Genomic DNA, 21,305 nt, shown 5'->3' with positions numbered 1-21,305 from the left:
GGGGCAAAGGTCACCCCATGATCAATCCAAGAACTCTTCTTCTGTTATTATTCTAATCTAATCATTCCCTGTGATTCTCCATCACATTAAATGGATGCAGTTTTATCCACAAAGCTATAATCGGAATTTAATGACTCAAAAGTCACGAGGAACTTGATCCTGGAAAAAAATTTAAAACCCCTCCTATCCACTCTATTACTCAGTGTTTCAAATGCTGGCATTTCATCCTGTGACCTTTCATCAAGATTTCACACACTTCAAATGATCTTCAGTGTGTTTTGATAAAGGTCACACATCAGCTCTGAGAATACAGATACACAACTAAGTATGTTCTTGTTCATTTGCCGAGATATTATTGGGTGGATCTTTCTGACTAGCTTGCTCCAATGCAGACTTCACAGTGTACAAGTCTTTTCAAATATGTTCCTGCTGCCCTCTGGTGTCTGAACTGTAATGTGCATCCAATGCTTTGGAAATTGAATTGTTTGTTATAGTTTGTCCTAAAAAGAGAGAGAGGTTTGTTTTTCTGATACCAGCTGTGATTTTTGATGAGGGAGTTTTCTTCCACTGCCTTTTTCATCTTGTACAAATTAATATTTATTATTTCCTCCTGTTGCTTAAAAAGAGAGCAGTTATCCTAATTTCCTGTTGCATCATGGCTCCACACAGAATATTTTAATTTTATCCTACTTTATATGATACTCACATTTTATTAATCCTCTATTTAAATATGACAGCTAAGGTAGGCTACTAGTAGTTAAATACATCACTATTTAACATAAATGAAAGATTTACCAACAAACGCATGATCCTGTTATAAAATATACTGCATCGTTAGAGGTCAAACTATTCAACCGTACATAGAGTAGCAAATATAAACTTCACATCAACCTATAATACACCAAACCACTGTTAAGATGTTTCATTAGTAACAATTGAAAAGTTATCAACTTGTTTTAAATAATTTTATTATGCATTACACTTTAGCCAATTCATACTGTCTGACTTTGAAACATGAATCTCCAGGGACGATTCTCTGGTTTACTTGTTGATGAAGCTATTCACTCTCTGCCTGTAGATCACTGTGTAGTTCATTCCACAGGGTCCTGTTGGTGAATACAGAACAGAGGAGAGAAGAAGAAAATAAGAAAGAGTCACTTGATCTCTGTAATCAACAGTAAAGTTCTGCAGTCAGCTGTGACATAAGTGCAACATTACATGTACCGTTTTATGGTCTTGCTTGACTTCTCTCTATTTAGCACCATGTGGATTTTGTTTTCCAGATTCTTCAGGGGAAAATACAGGGTAAAAAAATATAATCACCCACTGTTATGTAGCAGAAAATGCATTTACAATATGTGACGGTTTGATATATGTGATGATGTGGCAGGAAAAAGGTCAAACTCTCTTGCCTCGCTGGTGGCCTTCAGACGGTCGTTTATCGCTATCAGTCTCACTCTGTCTGACTGGAGGAAAACAGAAAAAGAGGTAAATATTATCTTTGGTTATATAATTCTTAGCACTTCATTTCTGAACGAGGGCAAAGGACAACATATTCTAAGAGGGAGGAAAAATGGAGGATAAGCGGTCTATCTCCCAGCACCTTTAGGTGTTTGATGTGTTGTTCAGCGGCGGTGGTTGTAACAGCGGACACCAGCTTTTCCTTAATCTCCTCCTCCAGCTGTTGGATCTCTCTCCACATGTTCAACACCTGGAGCCTCTTGACTTGGACACTGTCCCTGTGGCTGAGAGAGGTCCCACTGTCCCGCAAGCCTGACAGTGACGCATTTGTCCAAACACAGAGGAGCACAAACATGAATGCACTGTAGCGACTAATGTATGTGGACACGTGTGTTTGTATCCATGTGCATACACAACCCTGCAGACATCATAAAGTCACAGCTGACTCACGGACACTACAACACTCTCTTTATGTCTGATGACATGACAAAGTGATTATTTGCCCAGTCTATCCACAGACTGAACAAATGTGCTTCTGCCCTGCAGGGTAATAAACAGTACAGCAAATGCTTGGATGTGGTTTACCAATGATTAGACATACCGATGTAGTCTTGAGACTTACTCTTCATGGCACTGTCCTCTGGGCCTGTGAGAGCTGGAACATTGTGTGATTCATTTCGGACTCTGGGAAAGAAAAAAGAACAAATATGCTTAAACTAATAGAATGAACTATACGTTTGTGTGAGTGTGTGTGTGTGTGTGTGTGTAGAGAGATCCTTGCAGTACCGTTTATTCTCCTGTAGAGCTCTCCGAGCCTCCTGCTCCAGCCTGCAAACCTCTTTTTCAGCTTCATCCAGCTCCACTTCCATTTCTTTGCATCTGCCAAGATCTTCAAGTGAAATATTCAGCAACTGTAACATAGGAACACAACAAAGTAAGAAGAATTACTGTTTGCCATAAAGAGCGATGCTTGCTAGTGACTACTGCAAAACTACGTCAGGTTCCTGTCACTTATGTTGAGAGTTTTATTGTCTGAAATGTGCATCGCTACTGTTATGTAACCCCAACAACCTTATTTGGCTGTCAGTTATGTTCCTGCTTCATGACGATCCTCACATTGAAATATAGATGGAAATATAATACAGATGGTACTCCTGAGTTCAGTTTCTGTGGCCTGGCCTGTCATGAAAATGAATGACAGGCCTTGTTGTAAGTTTTATCTTTAACCTTTTTTAATGTCACTGATCCACAGGTGCAGTTGTTTTAATATTACTTTTAAATGTTGCAATATCAATTTAATTTATTTGAATTTTTTATTAAATTAATTATTAAATAATTAATACATTTTTATTTAAATGTACAGTAAACTGAATATAAGGGCTGTGTACATTTTACCTTGTCACATGGTGCAGACTGGGAATCCATTATGTGGTTGACATACAAATCATAATCTGTCTGGAAGATAAAAATATAAACAATATATATTTATATCATTACATGTGTGGGGTAGAGATACTGAGATATGTTAAGATATGCCACCGAAGTTACTGTTATATTTTTGATACTATTAAATTGTATTTTCTTAGTATTTTTTTGATATGCATGTTTGAAATAAAGCATAATACAAGCTCAACATAGTTGTATCCTGCCTTGACTGCATTATAATGTCAACCTGTCTACTCATTAGAACATATGAATACCAAGCAATGAACAAAACTTGTCTTACTCTGACATATTTATTATGAATGATGACAATGGACCTGTTGCCCTCTGACAACCTGCTACCTGACACACCCTGACTGGGGTCCAGTGGTTGTTCCACTTCGACACGCTTCACCAGGGACACACTCTCTCTTAGCGCTGTTACGTCTTATGGCACATGCTAAAAATGTGCTAGTGGGTACAGAGGAAATGGAAAAACCTTAATTTCCCTCAGGATGCGTCCAAATACTGGCGAGCTTTCACATACATCATCAAAGACGTCACTGAACACCGCAAGGCGGTCTCTGCTGGGCCAGCTCTGCACTGACAGCTTCTTCAGCTCCTGGATATGACAGAAACACACACACACATACACACACACACACCACACATCGTTAGCAAGTTTAAATGTGCCTGAGAATCTGTGCATGTCTTTATTCACCTTCTGCAAGAGGATTGAGAGAACATCAGAGAATTACCATCGCATTTGAAATGGACAAAGCGGAAAGAATGAAAGTTAAAAAAGAAAGTGTAGGGTGATAGTTTGTGTGCATCTCACCTTTTGTAGCTTCCTCTCATGCATTTCTACTACACTTCTTCCAGCCCAGAGGTCCTGCTTTGCTACTAATTCCCTCCCAAACCATTGTTTTGTCTTAAGACAGTCTTTGTTATTCCGTTCTCCGTGGTTAAAATGGCTTTTTTCAGAATCGGACAAGGGGTCAGGTTTTTTCCGGGAAGAAGCTCTCAGCTTGGACGGCACAGAGTTTGAGCAACAATGAACCATCTTGGGTACACTACCATCTTCTCTTCCGCCTGCATGTGATGAGCGATCAGAGGCCTGGTCTTGTCTCGAATCCAACAGCTCAGACTCGACCAAAGCTGTGCTGGCAGTAAACTCTGAGGGAGACTCTCTCAGTTCTTTGTCCCTCACATCGGTCAGTGTCTTTATTTGTCTCCTCTGGACTGTCAGAGGCTTTGGGGTTTCTCCTTGGTTCTGTGACATCCTCCAGAAAGGCTGCTTTGTGTCCATATGAGGCCGGTTCAGGCTGCGGGGCCCCAGCTGACCCGAGCACAAGGTCAGGGTGTCGGCCCTCTGAGCAGCCTCAGCAGCCTGCAGCACTCTGTGGACCAGCACTGAAGCTCCCAGGCGTCGGCCTTTAGCGGCTGGACATGAGTTTGTTAAAAAATCACATGAAGTGATCACCTCATGTATACTAGACATTATAAACTATAAATACAGAAACATAATAGCAGGACTGAGATGTTTCCATTGACTTAAGCTATAGATAATTTAAATAAACCGCACTGACACAGAATATACAACAAAAAAACAAAATATCATAATCATCAATTAATTAACTTTTGATTAAAACTATTAACTCACATACAATGGAACAGGTGAGTGACTTTGAAATAATTATCTGATGTTTTAACAACAAAAACACGTGAAAAACAAACTGTAGGAAACTATTGCAAATCCGGACAGTTCTCAAACAAACCACTTCCGCATTCGTCAGGCAGCACAGAGCCAAAATGTGCGTCGTATTTCTTTCTGCGTGATTTTAGAACATTTGTTAAGGCAAAACTGAAGCGTGAAAACAAAGTGGACGTAGGGAAAAGCAAAATAATAATCCAACCTGTTATCAAACTGTTTCTTACATCACGACAGAAAATGTTCCCTCATCCCAGTCTGTCCTCGCCTCGGTTACCAAGGAGACCGACACGCGTAAGCGTTGCGTTTAGAGCCTCGTTAATAATCGGACCCAAGAGCTTTGAGTTCCGTGTGATCTCACCTGAACCTGCAGAGACAAGACAGTGACGTGAAAACCACGACACGTTTGAAACGCAGTGCACAGGCGACCGAGGATTAATTAAAAGAAAAGAAGAAGAACAATAACTAAAGAGCAATTACTTAACTCACAGCAAGTCACGTGTTAATTGGTGTTGCTTATTGAACATCTGACACACAGAACCATAACCCTCGTCACGTTTAAACATCTTTAAAACTAGTTTTCATTCACAATGTCAAAGTTTTTAACATGTGCCTTTTCTTTTCTATACTATACGTTTCAGCCACGGATTCCTATATGTTTAATCTGTGTTATTTGTCCCTGCTTGTGTTTTATTTTGAAACTTTTTAAATTCCTTGTTGCCCATCTTGACCAGAACTCCCAGATAGAAGAGATATTGCATCTACATGTGACCTTGCTGGCCTAAATAAAATAAGTAGAGTATAGTGTCACCATGTGATAAACAGTTAAGCATGATACATTTAAGGACTGGTGTCTCATAGAAAAGGGTGTTCACACACTAAGTGAAGCTGATCACACAATGAATCATTCACTAGGCTTCATTTTAGTCATCCCCCCCTCACTCGCTCTCTCTCTTTCTCTCTCCCTGGGACTGAATAACCCGTCTACAAGTCAGCCGACTCATCATTGCTGCTGCTGCTGATGTCAATGCCATCTGAGTTCATCTGAACATCTGGCCTGTCTAAGATCTGAGGATCCAGAGGCAATAACAATGTGACACAGTTGAAGAATGGTTTCCAACACTGCAAATGACATCCTGCTTTAATATGGAAAAACTATTGACCAACATACATCCTCAAGTTGTCTTATTTTCCCAAACATCTCCCTATGATGAATCCTTGCACACAGCAATTACCCAATGAATCATGTAAACATTGGTAGTAGGGGAAACCCTGTAAATGCTTTAATCAAACTATTATCTTAATCGGGTTATTCACAATGATTGGCTTCTTGTATGCTGTGCAAGTAAAAACACAGTCATGAGTGGAGCCGGCGCTGGAAAACTGAAAAGAAGAGGAGTGAAACTCAGCCTCAGGGCTGGAATGGCCAGAATAGGAACGCACCCAGATGGCAAAGCTGAGCTTGAGGGAAGAGACAGTGTAACATGTTATGCTTCATTGAAACGAATAGGGCTACATGGTGGAGTTGAAATTAATTGTGATGTCCACTAACGTTTGATGAAATGATGATTAGAAGGAGGATGCTTGGAGAGCTGAAGCATTAACCTGCCAACTGAGCTTGTTTTGTTGATGACGACAACATTTCTTGCTCTATACTGCATATTATATAAAAAAGATTAAGGTTGTAGATAACTTTATGTCTCTGCATTAATTTGACCAGTTATCAATATGTCGTAAGCAGATAATGATCACATGTGTCAGTGAAAGAAAAATGTGCCTGTATTTGTAAGCCCTATAAAATTGCCTAACTGTAATAAAACACTCAAACTGGGGAACCCTGAAAAAAGAAATAAAGAAACATGGTGTGATGAGTCATCCCTCCAAATTAATTTTAATTTGGAAAACCCCAAAGAACGCTTTCTACATTAGTCGCCTGAATCTCACACTGTAGTGGGTCTGTCTGGTGATGGGCAGCCATCTTGCAGAAATGAGTAGGTTTCATTGTTCGTCTGAGAGCGCGTTCAGACAGGAATATTTGTGTCATGTGCTACAAATTTGTTTATATGATGATATAATATAGTGAAAAACACTTGAACAAAATTCAAACCTTTGAGATTGAGAAGAACGGTGACATTTAGGACTGTATGCGAGCACAAACTGACACTGTAAGAGCCACGGTCACGTAACAATTTTCTTAAATCATTCTAAATATTTCTATAATTTGACAAATAGTCTATTTGTTTGTCCCACTTGAAACTAAGGAAATATATTATTGTTTCTGCAGCACTACCAACACAATAATAAGAATTGACAAATTAGTTAAATACAGTACACACAAGTATAATTCAAACAATAAGTGAAGAATGATCTGACACACAGGTGTATTTTTTAGGTATTTAATAAAAGTCATTTGGGCTACTGCTCTTACATTTACAGTTGAGACATTCCTCAATTATTCTGGGTAACAGTAACATGTCTAGACCGTTTTGCTTCTCTTGATGTTTCACTTTGTACAAAACAAAAAGGCCAACATTATTTTTCTTTGTATAAAAAATATAAGTTAATTTAAATTTAACTCTAATTAAGAAAATAACAATAGTAATAGTCGTCAATAATAATAATAGTCGTCAATAATAATAATAATAATAATAATAACGATAAAGGTCATGAGCTAAACATAGTGCAGATGATGGGATATACCTGGTGCTGAAAAGTAGAAGGGACAGTGCAGTGTAATGGACTTAACCATGTTCTCAGGTGGGGTTGGAATGGGGGAAAGAGACAGTCGAAAGCATTCTCTCTCTCTCTCTCTCTCTCTCTCTCTCACACGCTCACACACACACACACACACAGTGAGAAAGCACACAACTGCCATTCAGTTTAGCACCATCAGAGTGAACAACTCAGTCTGTACAAACTATTTCCTAGGCTGTACACAATATACACCTATTATCCGCTTATGCAAAACTATATATAAACTTCAGTTTAGGTGCATGCTAATTGTTGCTCTTGGTTGAAGCTCACTGGAAGCAATTCGGTAAAAGTAAGACAGAGCACGTTGTGGAAACCGACGGCGCACTAGGACCTCCGCGGTGCCACCACCGAGGATCTGCAATCCACAAAACATTCATCAAAATGTACATTCACACCATTAATGGGGGGTGGGGGGGTAGGGCAGAGGGGATGGGGGAGCCACAGTACCAGTCGGAAAAACAAATGATTTGAGCAGTACTTTCATTCACTGGAATGACAGTTTCAGACAAAAAAAAACATTTGTCCTTTGGAAGATCTTGGGAACTCATTTGAAAGAGTCTAGAAAAAGTGTAACCCCTGTGCACGGCGTTGGGAGACTTGAGGGTCAAGGGAAGGTTTTGTTTTATTTTATTGTCACATCCAACGTCAACCAACTATGTTAATGTTGCAGTCCCAGAAGAAGACATAAGCTTAACAGGTGAGACGGATCTGAAGCTGACTAACAGTTCTGCTGTGGTGTCGGCCCTGAATCAACAGCAAAATGACAAAATGAAAGTTCAGTGTCGTCACTACAGCTTTGAACCCAGTAAGGACACCCGCTTGTGTGAGAGAAAGAGAAAACTTGAGACTGTGTAGGCTACTTATTCCACACTGCACTCTTTGAAACCCATCTCACCTTCACCAGGTTTTAGATAAGCATGATTTCTGGATATGACTTATACAACAGTTATTCACCCGTTGTTGCAAACAAACTAATCCTTATTATCTACGGGAACAGTTGTGCGGTATGTTTATTTGTCTCACTTAATCTACAAGAAGAAAGCAAATTTTGATTTTAGCTTCTCTTCTTTGGCTTTTAGAATTCTACAGTGATTTTAGGATTTTATCCTTGCATCTTAAGGCCTCGCTCGCCATCCCACAGTCCCATCGAGGACCGAAGGTGACTGAGGGTCTTTTCTGTCAGGACCCCCGCTCCATAGAACATAGGAGCTGAGTGAAAAACTCCTCATTCTCTTTTAAACCTCTCCAAAACAGTATATTCTTTACGTATGTGCTTTCTCTGGACAATGGGTCTGAATTCACCTTTAACTTTATTTATTCACTTTTAATCTAATTCTGATCTTACAGACTATTTTAAGAATTTTAGGTTTTATTTTATTCTTGTATTTATGCTCTTATGCTGTTGGATCTTCATACTGGTTTTAATTGTTTACCCTAATTTCTTAACTTTTTTAACTTGTAACTGTGTTTTGAAAAGTGCTTTATAAATAAAGATTTTAATCATTTCAATTTAAAGATTAGAGTTTAATTCATGAAAGAGATTTTTGATGAATAAAAGTAAATAATTCACGATGTGATAGTGGTGTAAGAATATTGTTATGACAGTGGAGACTCAGTAGTACGCAGTGTTGTCTGTGTATATGACACGAGCAGTGGTGCTATTTGTGCATCTTTTTTTTCTCGTGACCTCCCTCCTCCGAACATTATGACTGCTGGCCCGGGGTCAGATCCTGTTGATCAGAGGGGAGTCCATGTACTTCTGCAGCAGGTTCCTAAATGTCAGGGGGAGCTGGGGGGCAGTGCTGTGGGGTCCCACTGTGGGGAGAAACATTGTGACTCTCTTGTGACTGCGTTCACAAATGTCCACATTATCTAACTCCTCTCGCCAGGAGGCTGTATCACTTTATTCAAGTACTGCAAAGGATTTTTGCTCTAAAAGTGATAAATAAAATAAACATTCTGACGCCCACCTTCTCAATAAGGTGGCATTATACATCTGCTCTACACATTCCTTCTGTCTCTGGGAACACCTTGCTGAAGTAGTGCACGTACGATAAACCACAGAAGGCAAACAGTACCATTTAAAAAACAACTAAAATAACAAAGCCTGAACCGACAACAACGTTTCACATATCCTAGCCTGTGAAAGGTTCAGAGTAAGGCCTCTGCAAATACAAGACCATAAAAGAATCAGTTAAAATAATAAAATACACATAACAACCAGAATAAAACAACCAAATCAGCACAGGTCCATTCTACCAAATGAATTCCCAAGCTGAGTGGACGTAGGGTGATGGGTTGAAGTCCCTCAGCCCCACCAGCTGTCTGTCAGTCTCTGGGATTGGTGAAACCGCCAGTGTTGACACCTCCGTCACCCAATGAGGTAACTGTGTGTGTGTGTTTTTTTTTTCTTTTAAAGTCAAGTCGCCTTTAGCTGATCCGTCTCCCGCTGTCACAACATGTGGCTTCTTCCTCCTGCAGGAGTTCCAGGTCTGTGGCAGGACCCAGGTTGTGTTCCTTTGGTTGGCCAGAGACCCCTTTGGTCGTCAGTTGTCCACCTTGACAGGGCCTGGATCACATGGTCGGCTAGGCACCACATCCTCTGCCTCCCCCTTTGCAATCTTCTCCCACTGGCCATGGTTCTCCCTGCAGACACACAACAACTCAGGTCAGACTCTGCTGATATGGGTTTGCAATCAGGACAGTGCTACTAACACTGCTAACATCATATTTTCACCCCTGTCCATTTGTTTGTTGGTTGTTTGTTTGGTTTGTTTGACAGCAGGATTACGTAAAAAAGTGGTGGATAGAATACCATGAAACTTTGTTTTTGTTCCTCGTGGTTCAGGATGTGTTGAAGAAAATGTTTTACTTTCTTTCTTATTCTTTTTTCTAACACTGATACTTTTATATATACTGCTATAATAAAAAATCTGGCATATTAAGGGCACGGATTTCTATGAGTGGAGGTATTTCCTTTCCACTCGGGTTTTTGTTAAAGCCCAAATACATGGTTTAAAATTTGAAATGAGAGGATATAAAATCATCTGCCATTGTAAACCTGATCATAAATAGGGACAAAAATATATTTCTAACTTTAAAACAAACAAACAAACAGTAAATTATACTGTTAATTTAACACATTGAATAACTTTTTAAGTTAAAAGAGAAATTATAGATGTCTAAATTATGTAATTTCATGCAATAAAGTCGGAAATATAAGAATTAAAGATTTATTTCCTACAATGATCAACAAACCAAAAGGGCAATGAACCAAGCAAATCTGTATTTAGTAACTGAATGCATTTCATTGACACTTACCATTTATCCGAGTGAAAAATCTCAACAAACACATGTGACCACAGCCAGGGAGTGACTGTGCACTTCATTAGTCATCTGCAGCAGCAGCAGACCCATCAGCTCTGCTTGTTACGGAGGTAACCTCCTCTCCCCCCCCCCTGCTATAATCAAGCCTGACATACGAGCGCAAAAAGTGCTGCCCTTTGCTGCCATTCCTTTCAATTAGCCAGCCTGATGCAGTTTACACGTCTGTGGCAAATCCCACAACAAGCAGCCGGGCTCCTCGGGGTCTAGGCCTGCTGCCCACCCAGAGCCCAGTGCTGACGTACTGCCGGGGCTTAAATATTACCATGCTCACTTTGTTTGCATTCCCCGCAGATCAAGGTCACAGCATTTTAAAAACCAGCGGGTTAACCCCAGAAGGGCGGGCGAGCATGCAACACGATCCCGCTTCACCACCATAAATTACACACAATACATTCTTGAGCTCTTATCGAACGATGCACAGACACAGTTTCACATCACACACTCTGATGCACCATGTTATATAGGAGGAGCCAGAGTTTCCTGCTAGTACACTGTGTTCTATAAAGAAACTAATTCAATGAGATTTCAGAAAGCCATAGCACAAGTTTGTTTAATCCAATAGAGTAGCATGTGTGTTTTGTTTGCATTTTCAATGGAATGTGGAACATAAACGGACACACACACACACACACACACACACACACACACACACACACACACACACACACACACACACACACACACACACACACACACACACACACACACACACACACACACACTCCTTATCACCTCTAATCTTATTTTTCTGGCCAACTGCTGCACCCATATTATTGACCATGTCAGACAATACTGTGTAAAGGGACTGTTAGAAGAAACTAAACCAGCAGTTATTTAACAAATGTATTCTTGATCCATTCTCTGTCACATCAGAGTCTTTATGTCAATGCACGGAGTAAAGAGAGACTTTTTTCATCACTCTGAACCCTGGAGCTCTGAACACTTACTTGCAGGCTTTTAGTAGAGGGATGGATGGAGGGAAAATCTCTGCTAGTGTCGTGTAACATGGAATTGCAACAGCATTGTAGAACCCCACCTTTAAAAAAGGTACAAAAAGCAAAACAAAGTGAATAAAAATACATAATTAGACAATAGAGGCAAGTTTATGAAAGGTTATGATATTATACTGTATGAACAGCTTTAGAGACAGCCAGATAAATGAAGATTACTACATTTAGGAACAATGGGGTCATGTTGAATAATGTTACCCTTGCTAAAAATACACACAACACGGCAAAAACATTATCAAAAACCTAATCTGAAAATGACAGTTTTGATAAAAGCTTATTATTTGATTCACGTCCACATCATCATGAAAAGACAGTTACAAAAGTGAAAAACCCTTAGGATGTGTAGATACTTCACATTAAGTCTCTTAGTTAACCTTTTATAATTTAACATGCTAAATATATTCCACCACATATGTCTCTAGCAGCATTGGGCCTTTACACTGTATGGTGCTTCAAGTACTTCTTTTATTTTGATCTTGTGATCCTGGTATTGAACTATTTTTGATTCCAACTTTTCCACTTCTACATCCTGAACATTCTGGTTCTCACTACTCCTTGTTTTCTTCAAGTATCACTACCTTCCTTTCTCTGGCTGTTCCACTCAATCAGTGTGACATGTTAAACTCTCGAAGCACTTGAGGGTGTGAATGAAGGATCTGAGTCACATGAGCTAAAGAGCTGGTCTCACTTGGCCTTGGGGAACCTCGTGCTTCTTGTCTCTGTCCATCATTGGGATCGGCTGCATCCCAATCTTCTTCATCTCATCTCCCTGTGGAGGAAAGAAATAAAAAGAGAAATGCATTTTTTCTTTACTGCTGCATATCTCCATTAGACAACACTAGTTTGTCTCTTACAGACTGCAGGATATCTACAGTAGAAAGTATTTATAGAGATCTGACTGTTACACTGGAGGAATGATCATGACACTAAAACCCAAACAGTATCCCACTATACCTCGGCCCAGAACTCAGCATAGATGTCGTTGGCTGTGAGTCGTGTGATTTGCCATTGCTTGGTAACAGAACACAGGTCACATGCTGTCATCAACAGACCAATCACACGGTCCCTGGAGGGGAGCAAAGCACCGTTATGGCGATGTCGAGAAACTCAATGTGCCGTTTATGTGCACCAGATCCACACGTCTGTGAGGGATCTGGTCCCGTGCACCGGTGCAATCGTGACCTCACCTGTGCGAGTAGTTGTTGAAGTCCACCACACCCTTAGTCAGCAGTTCCGTTAGCTGCTGGTGGTTGTTGAAGTAGAGGGCGAGGTCCGTTGCGATGATGGCCTTTCGGATGATCTCTAGCACCTGCTCGTACTCAATGGAATTCAGGTTGGAGAAAATATTGTGCCCTTCCAGCTATGAGAAACAAAGAGATCAATAAAAAAGCAAAAGCTCCACTTATGAGGCGTTCAGCTCAGCGAGACTACAACAGGTTGTAATCTCAGATTCATCCCAGGCCGTCGTAGGTTCACGTCACCCCAGCTGCTCCTGGACTTCACAGGGGAGGTGTTGTAAATGTTGTGTGTGTGTGTGTTGTAAGCATTCATTTTCTAGAATATATATGTTAATCTAAGCAATTCTGCTTTCACAGGATACACCTGTCTGTGTATCTGTGTGTGTGTGTGTGTGTGTGTGTGTGTGTGTGTGTGTGTGTGTGTGTGTGTGTGTCATAGACTGTATTTAAAAATGGACGACACATCTCCACTTCCTTTCACTGTCCAAATAAAATAGTTAAAATATCTTGGATTCAAACTGTGTCATCTTTAGCATCTGGAGCCAGAGTCTGCACAGTTGGTGCAGACTCTGGCTGGTAGCGATGTCCCATCGAGACACATGTTCGACCAATCACGAGTCAGTCTGAGCTGTAAATTCTGATGTTTAACCCTGTTTTAGTAAACATGGTGAAAGAAATGTCCACTAGAACAAACATCAGTGTCATAAGAATTAGCGGAAATGACAGAAATCATCTTTGAGAAAAATTACGTAATGATTATTTAGACTTTTTGGTTTGGCCCATGTCCAAAACATCAACATACAAGAGACAGGCCTTAAATGCAGCCAGCCACCAGGTGGCGATCAAGATGGTTTGGCGTCACATTTGGGGACCAGTCATGTTGTCCATTTTTATAAATGGTACAAATTAAAATCTAAAGTTTAAATATATTCCAAGACGACTTTTATCTCATAAGTTTTAGTCTCTAAAATCAGCTCCATGGAGCGTTAATACTCATTAAATCATGTCAACTGTCTTTTTAAAATCACCATCTGTCTTTATTGGCAGGCTTCAATTTGTGATGTGAAGTTTGTCCGCATGTGGAATCATTTTTCAAATCCACTCCCTGCTATGTTCAATTATTTTGTAATCCCTTTGATTCTTTTTATGTGGTATTTCCATACATTTTGCCAAACGTCTGCAAGTCTTAAAGCAAGTTTATAAAGTTATAAAAAACATGTTAGGTTAAACATAAAACTTCATACTTGTTTCTAGCATTTAAAGACAATAAACAGATATAAATGTTTAACATAGGGGAGCTCTACCTGCAGGATGGAGACGGTCTGAGAGAAGTGGTGCTGCTCCATGGTGGAGGTGGAGTACAGAGCAGCCAGTGGATGGTCAAACTTCTGCAGGTACGCATTGCTGTAGCCCCGGTGGTCCAGGTCATGGCACAGGCAGGCTATCAACAGACCTTTCTTCTATAAATCACAGTGGGAACATCATAATAAAAAATGATTACATGACCCCAGAGGATAATCTTGTTCCCCAATTTGTTTATTGTAGTCAAAATGTGCTAAAACCCAGACCCAACAAGGAGCAAACCTCTAACTCTGTGAACATCCCAGAGGTTTTCTGTAGGATTGCATACATGCAGTGGGCCACCGTCACCGCGTGCTTCCAGTTGTGGTATGGCACACGTCGGTAGTTCTTCCGTACGGACATAGTGAACCGGCACAGCTTCTCCAGCTCAAAGCTACAAGCAGCGAGCGGAAAAGAATGATTAACTGTTGCTTTGACAAAGAACTGACGCTGACGAGTCATCAGAGCCGTGTGAGGCTTTACCTGGTCTTTCCACAGGAGCTATGAACCATGTAGATAAAGACTGCGGGCCAGATCTCCTCAAAAGGATTGATGTCAAAGTGGAACCTGGAGGGCGAAAGGAGAAGAGTCTTAAATTAGCAGCACACCTGGGAGACAGAAAGGAGACGGATAAGGGGACATCTGAGGACGGTGAATGTTGAAGTGACAGGCAGACAGATCCAGACAAATCCAGGTCTGGACTCTTTCACAGCCATGCAGGTCAGCTACTCTCAGGGTCACGGCATTCTTACATTAACAAAGCTGCTCTGAATCTGAATCTGAAAGTGCACTCACATTTCGATCTCTTTATAAATAGGTGCAGGGAGGTTGAGCTGGGTGAGGGTCTTCCATTCTTCCGATGTGCAGATGCTGTGATAGGACAGTTTCTCCATTGTCACTCTGTAGATGCATTCAGAGTGCCGGATCCTATGGTACATCTGTGGAAATCACAGAACATGAACTAGTTAAAATTCAAAATAAAGAATTTGTGAAAAAATATTCACTGTTGGAATTTCCAAAAGGGTCAAACAGAGTTAAGTTATCCACAACAGTCCTGTATCATATTTTATCTGCGTGTCTCCACATCTGGTTTGTATCCCTGTCCCCTTCCCAGACACGCAGGAATAAAGATGGTCAGGTGCTGGCGCCAAAGCCTTACACCTTCCAACCATGAATCACCATAAATCAGGAGCCGGCTCAAGTCCGTTTCCGTGAGACGTGCGGCATAAATTACGGCCAAACATAACTCCTGTCGGCGGACGGATGCAGACTGCTCGTCTCAAAACATTAAATTGCCTCATCAATTTTAAAAAGCAACTTTGTGACGCTGCTCCTGCGTAAGTTTGTCGCACGAGATGACGGTGAGTCAGGCCCCACCAAGGGGAGCGGCTTCAGACAGAAAGGCCATGAGGCTCAGAAGGAATCGTGAGAGGTAACAGACGGTCTTCATCGTCATGCGTCACACGAGAAGCTTTTTGTTCAGGTGTTTGGGGACAATGTACGTTTCAAATAACAGCTGTTGTCCCACTACCTCTAAAAAACCAGATGATACCACTCCGAGAAAACAGGGAAACCCGCAGCCTTACAGCAGCGGAAACGAGCCTCACAGCAATGAGAGTGAATTTAAGATGAGGCTCCTACGTCAAAGGTGCAGTTTTCTAAAAATAAGCCAGAATCAAGTATTCATTGCTGTGAAGTGTCTAACCATCACATAACCTACCTACACTGCATCACATTAAGAGGAGGCCTGTGCACACACACACATAGAGAAATCATGTTTCTGATGTTTCTGTTAGCGGTTTAAATATCTCAAGATGAATTTAGTGTACTCACATTTGCACAGTGCAAGGCCAGAGCACAAAAGACGGCAAACATCTTAAAGTTGTTCTCATCTGTATTAGTGAAGGCACTTCCGCTTAGCTTGTTCACCATCTGCACCACGCCTATTACGCTTCCCCTGCTCACGATGGGCATGCACAGGATGTTCCGCGTGGTGTAGCCGGTTTTCAGGTCCACTTCTCTGTTGGGGAAGAAAATGTGAGGTTTGAGAATCGAGGTGGTGTAAAATGAGGGCTTTACGGTACAAGAATCATTCAGGAAAACGTTGAGGAAGTTGACAGGATTGTGGATAATAACATGTAATGGGAAATAATTTGTAAATAGGTATTTTACCGGTTGAACCGAGGATCTGCATAGGCATCTGGGATATTTAAGACTTCCCCTGTCCGAGCCACCAGACCTGCTATTCCCTTGTCTATAGAAAACCTGGAGAGACAGAGAAACAGAAGAGGAAAGGAGTTTCATTCAATTGTGGATTTTTTCATTAAGACTTCCCAGTAACTGCTGGGTGGATGAGAAACAAAAAATAACAGATCAGTAATATGAAAAACAGAGGTAGGGGGGTTTGAAAGCCACTGTAATTTGGAGTAAAGACTTTTGACTTGTAAGCATTTTTCTGTTTAGCAGGAGAAGACCTTTTTTCACTGAATGATCTCTTCTAGATGCACCAAGATAAAACCCATTTGAAAACAACTTCCTCCTCCTTTAACATAAACTTGTATTTTCTATAAAAATCTGTGTAAACTGGAAAGTATAAGGCTTATGTCTGTGAAGATTCTCAGTCGCTCAGGTCACGGTATCTTCAGGAATTGTACATTTGTACATAGGCGACACTTAACATAGGTAGAAAGGTTTAATACTTGAAACCTCCAATTGCTCAGTTTGAAGAAGCATCTTGGTGAAACGTTTTTCAGAAACACAAGCAAGTCCAGTCGCCTAAGTGCCCTTGTACAGCCCCAAAGAGCCTGTGAGAGAAGAAGGTGAAACTTTTTACCAACCTAATTTCTTTGGTTTTCCTGAAGACAGGCTTTCCTTCTTTCTCTTCCCCGATATCGAACAGGTCCGAGTACAGTTCTTTGTTGTTGTGATCTACCTGGAAGAGTGCGCACCTGTCCGCATTCACCAGGTTTTTTGCATATATCTGTAAAACAACACCAGGCACACAGATTTCATAGCAACACTGAGGATTTGAAAGAACTAAAAAAAACAAACATCTCGCAGCTAAAGCTTAACTAAATCAGAAACATCACTACGACTCTTAATTCGTTTGGGTGAGACGGTTGAGAATGTGGAGACGCACAGAGTAAAACTACAGGTCATTCTAGTTTGTTTGAACCAGATGACTTGAATCACCTCAGATAACAACACAGTCACAAGGCAACAAAACACGTACAAACAGAGAGGTGGGTTTTGGTGATAAGACACAGGAAAAATCACATTTCACACACATCCACATCACATCTGTTTAGACAAAGTGGATGAAAAACTTGCCGGAGCAAAGTCTACAGGTACAGTATTTAGTATGTATGTAATATACTGACTAGAAACAATAATTCTAAAATATTATTGTAAATATCATGTATTATTAATGCCAACAAGCTTGTATCATGCCCCTCAGGTGTCGAGATGGCAAAGTGTGTGTCTGTGCGTTACAGCAGGTTTCAGTACTCGTCTCTAACACACAAAACCTAACGCACACTCGCGGGATGTGTAGCCTTGAAGACAATGTGAATGGACACATACTTGCAGGATTCACACTCACCATAATATGTTCAAGTAGAGAATCTATTGCCACAATGTTATCAAAGTATGTTCTGTGCGAAAAGAAGAAATGGTGCATTGAGATGTTTGACAAATGGGAAGCTCTGATGACGTTCACATTCAAGACATGAAGTTTTCTAATTTCTGAGCAAAACAACAAACTTTTATTGATTTAACCATGGGCCTGACAGGAGAACAGACTAAATAACAACATAAGTATTTGTTAGAGTTAATAAATAAGAATTTTTTCAGAATCGATTAAGTATTGAGGTAAACTGTCCCATTAGCAGCTCTTACTTTGACACATCTAGTAGGAAGTCGTTGAGCTCAGTCTGTTTGGCGAGGCCTCTGCACACCTGGAAACAAAACAAGAAATAGATCAAGACCCGGCACACAGACGTATGGAACATCTCCTTCTGTCTACACGCTTAGCTGTGGGCCACCTTCACATGTGTCAGTAGCAACAGGAGTGTTTTGCAGCGAGCGGCACGCGGGCGCTGCACTGGGACGCCGCTGCTCCTCTAAGGTGTTGTGCTATCTGTTGGTATGAAAACAGCGCTGGGCTGTAATGACGTCCTCGGGGAGCCGTTGCTGAATCTAAGGCTTAGCTGATTGGACTGGGCCGAGTGACAACCCAGTTCCTGCCCACAGTGGATTTACCCGTTTGAAAACACCGGTGCAGAACCAGAACAAACAAAGTGGCACAGGAACATAATAAGTGGGACGGGCAGGTTTCACCTTGTCCTTAACTCACACCGGTCCTCTGTGGAAGTGTGCTCACCTGTACTTGATGAATGGCAACTGACGCCCACGCTAAGTTCGCTGTTGCAACCTGGGAAAGAAAGTGAAGCTTTAATTTTAAATGACTGCAGGAAATGAAACAATAAAACACAATTAACACAAATCCTCCAAAGGGTTTATTGATCTTTCTTACTACTCAACAGATGGGCCACATGGGGATTCACCTCGCAACTGTAACACTGCATGTTCGATTCATGGGTTTGAAATTCAAGCAATGCAAAATTCAAGATGCACCAATAGATATATTTATGAATAAATAAATAGCAAATTACAGTGACACCTGCTTGAGATGTACAGAAATATGTAAAATGTTAAAAAACTAATTCAGGGAATTTAAAATGTGAATCTTCACAGCTTAGGCATTTTCTTGAGACACCTGTGTGTTAAGCCATTTACATTAGTGCCTCAGAGAAAGTCCTTGGAGACTAAAACATCACTACCATCACTGATAACAGAGATCAGATCTTAAACAGACCCAGATTAAAGTGAATACCAGGCTAACTGTCGTTCTGTGAGCCTTGCTCCAGCCTCCCACTCTTGGTGTGTTTTGTCAGGGTCAGACTGACCTCCTGGTGGCTGAGGTTGAAGGGCTCCTTGCCCCAGTGCCGATGCAGCTCCAGAATGGCAATGAGGTCCCCGATGGCAGTGAGGATGGGGAGGCACAGGACAGAGTGAACATGGATCCCTGAGTCCTGCCCTGTGCCGTCGGGGAAGCGCTCGTCCTGTGACACAGACGCAAAACAAGACAGTTGTCACCTGAGCTGCAGCAGAGGTTCGGAAAGGAGGTCAGTGTCGCTGCTGCGATGGATCTAAATGTGGATTTAACGGATGTAGACGACGATGTGGAAATGACATTTAACCCTTAGCAAGGCAAACATTTCTGTTACTGTCTTTGAAGCTGTCTTTACCACTGCACATCAGATTAAGCACAACAAATGTCAGTAACTGTGCCACGTGCTTTGATAATGTTACCTTAATTACACATTAAAGAATTGATTTATTTGAGGGTGTATTTTTTACAGACTGTAAGGACAAAGTCTGTACAAAGCCTGTGGGAATACTTTGTTACTCTACTTCTATTCTATTATCTATTTTATATTCTACTTTTTTTACTCTCTACATTCCAACACAGATATATGTACTTGATTCTCCTCGTATTTTAAAAACAGGCTCATTACTTTTGTTTTAATTTTGTTTTATTTGCATCAACAAGTACAACCTTCCCAACATCAAGACATAACTTAATCTAAATGGATGGGACAGTAACACGAAAAGTAACATGAATCAGCACTTTTACCCGAGTAATTTTTAACACAAGCATCTATACAACTGCATGAGTAAAGAATGTGTGCACTTTTGTATTTGTATTCTGTAACTACAATAAGTAGTGCAGTGCAAAAGTACATATCACTGCAAAATACAAGTCCTTTATAAATTCCAACTGATCATTTTTATATTTGTGTAACTTTTTGTGCTGAGTGCATCGAACCAGGTGCTGAAGAACAACAAGGATTTAATGTAGAGGTCGTAGAGAGCTTTGAAATAAAGCGTCACAGCTCTGCAGGGAAATGTTCGATTCCTGTTTTGGGTGAATCTGTGCTTGGGTGCAAGAAAACCGCCTCACCCCAATGATGTCCTCTACCAGCAGTGTTTTGCGAGTCTTGGCAACATGAGCGGCGATGGTTGTCCCAAATGCAATGGGGCCGGAGGGGATGAGGCTTGGAGGGCCGTCCTTGGCCCCCGTCGGAGTCAACACACATAAACTCTTTGGAGAAGAACATTGAGGGGGAAACAAATGTCAAAAACTGACTGATGGTGCTTTACTGTATGAAATGTCTTCATCAAATGTCCGGTGCACTTACATTGTTGCATTCTCCCAAGAAGTAAAGTGCAAATCCATCAGCTTTAGTTGCTGTAGAAAGATGAGACACACAGTGTTTTAAATACGGTCAAACTGTCCAGTAACAATGTCCACAATATATTATCATAATAAATATGTCTACCAGCAAACTGCAGGTTTAAGCCTGAGAGGGAAACTTGTGATAAAGAGAAAATGGTCCAGTTACAATGAAATAACAATCTATTAACAATGTCCCACATAACGACAAGGGCACTCTGACCGAAAGGCTTTCACTGTCATTCAGTTCATCTTATTCCCAACACTGCGCTCCAGTCCCATTTAACACTGATAAATAGGTCATGTTATCATACACAGTGACAACAGACAGAAAGTGGGATCATCAGTGAATACACACATGATCAGTGAGTTAATGAGTCATGTGGTTTTGATGGAATCATCCTTCTGTGGTTTGATTTGTAAGGTACAACATTTCAGTTTTTTGGTGGGAGTCAAAATCTGTTGTCATCATTGTTCCTGATGTTTATAGAGACCAACAACTAACTTCATTTTTGACAATAAAAATGTTTAGACACTGGAGCACCACATATCAGAGTGTGGGTACCCGACCCCGTCAGCCCCTTAAAGGCCTAGCCAGGTTCAGACACATTTTTTTTTATGATTTTCAATTTCAATGTCACGTTTGCTGGGCTAATGTCTGTAATCCTAAAAAAACAAGCAAT

General features: G+C 40.9%; 2 protein-coding genes across 2 annotated transcripts in view; both read right to left on the bottom strand.

Annotated features, from left to right (window-relative positions):
• Positions 1 to 1,029: 1,029 nt before the first annotated feature.
• Positions 1,030 to 4,334, bottom strand: LOC133021142 (uncharacterized protein C6orf118-like). Its single transcript, XM_061087919.1, is given in 10 exon segments — positions 1,030 to 1,106; positions 1,225 to 1,286; positions 1,413 to 1,466; positions 1,604 to 1,773; positions 2,084 to 2,145; positions 2,248 to 2,372; positions 2,857 to 2,916; positions 3,383 to 3,505; positions 3,722 to 4,292; positions 4,294 to 4,334. Coding segments are annotated over 10 exon segments (1,317 nt in total). The 3' UTR covers positions 1,030 to 1,057.
• Positions 4,335 to 9,777: 5,443 nt separating this feature from the next.
• Positions 9,778 to 21,305, bottom strand: part of pde10a (phosphodiesterase 10A) — a 54,129-nt gene continuing 42,601 nt past the window's right edge. Inside the window, 18 exon segments of the mRNA XM_061087614.1 lie at positions 9,778 to 9,994; positions 11,683 to 11,771; positions 12,434 to 12,514; positions 12,700 to 12,811; positions 12,933 to 13,105; positions 14,288 to 14,443; positions 14,568 to 14,718; positions 14,808 to 14,891; positions 15,120 to 15,262; positions 16,158 to 16,344; positions 16,497 to 16,589; positions 17,162 to 17,304; positions 17,926 to 17,977; positions 18,222 to 18,280; positions 18,706 to 18,756; positions 19,292 to 19,447; positions 20,350 to 20,490; positions 20,588 to 20,637. Coding sequence (XP_060943597.1) covers positions 9,895 to 9,994; positions 11,683 to 11,771; positions 12,434 to 12,514; positions 12,700 to 12,811; positions 12,933 to 13,105; positions 14,288 to 14,443; positions 14,568 to 14,718; positions 14,808 to 14,891; positions 15,120 to 15,262; positions 16,158 to 16,344; positions 16,497 to 16,589; positions 17,162 to 17,304; positions 17,926 to 17,977; positions 18,222 to 18,280; positions 18,706 to 18,756; positions 19,292 to 19,447; positions 20,350 to 20,490; positions 20,588 to 20,637 — 2,021 coding nt within the window. The 3' untranslated portion in view covers positions 9,778 to 9,894.

This window comes from Limanda limanda, chromosome 15 (assembly GCF_963576545.1).
Source record: "Limanda limanda chromosome 15, fLimLim1.1, whole genome shotgun sequence".
NCBI classification, from domain to species: Eukaryota; Metazoa; Chordata; class Actinopteri; order Pleuronectiformes; family Pleuronectidae; genus Limanda; species Limanda limanda.
The sequence above is the reverse complement of the archived record's forward strand: the minus strand, read 5'-3'. Positions and strand labels throughout refer to the sequence as shown.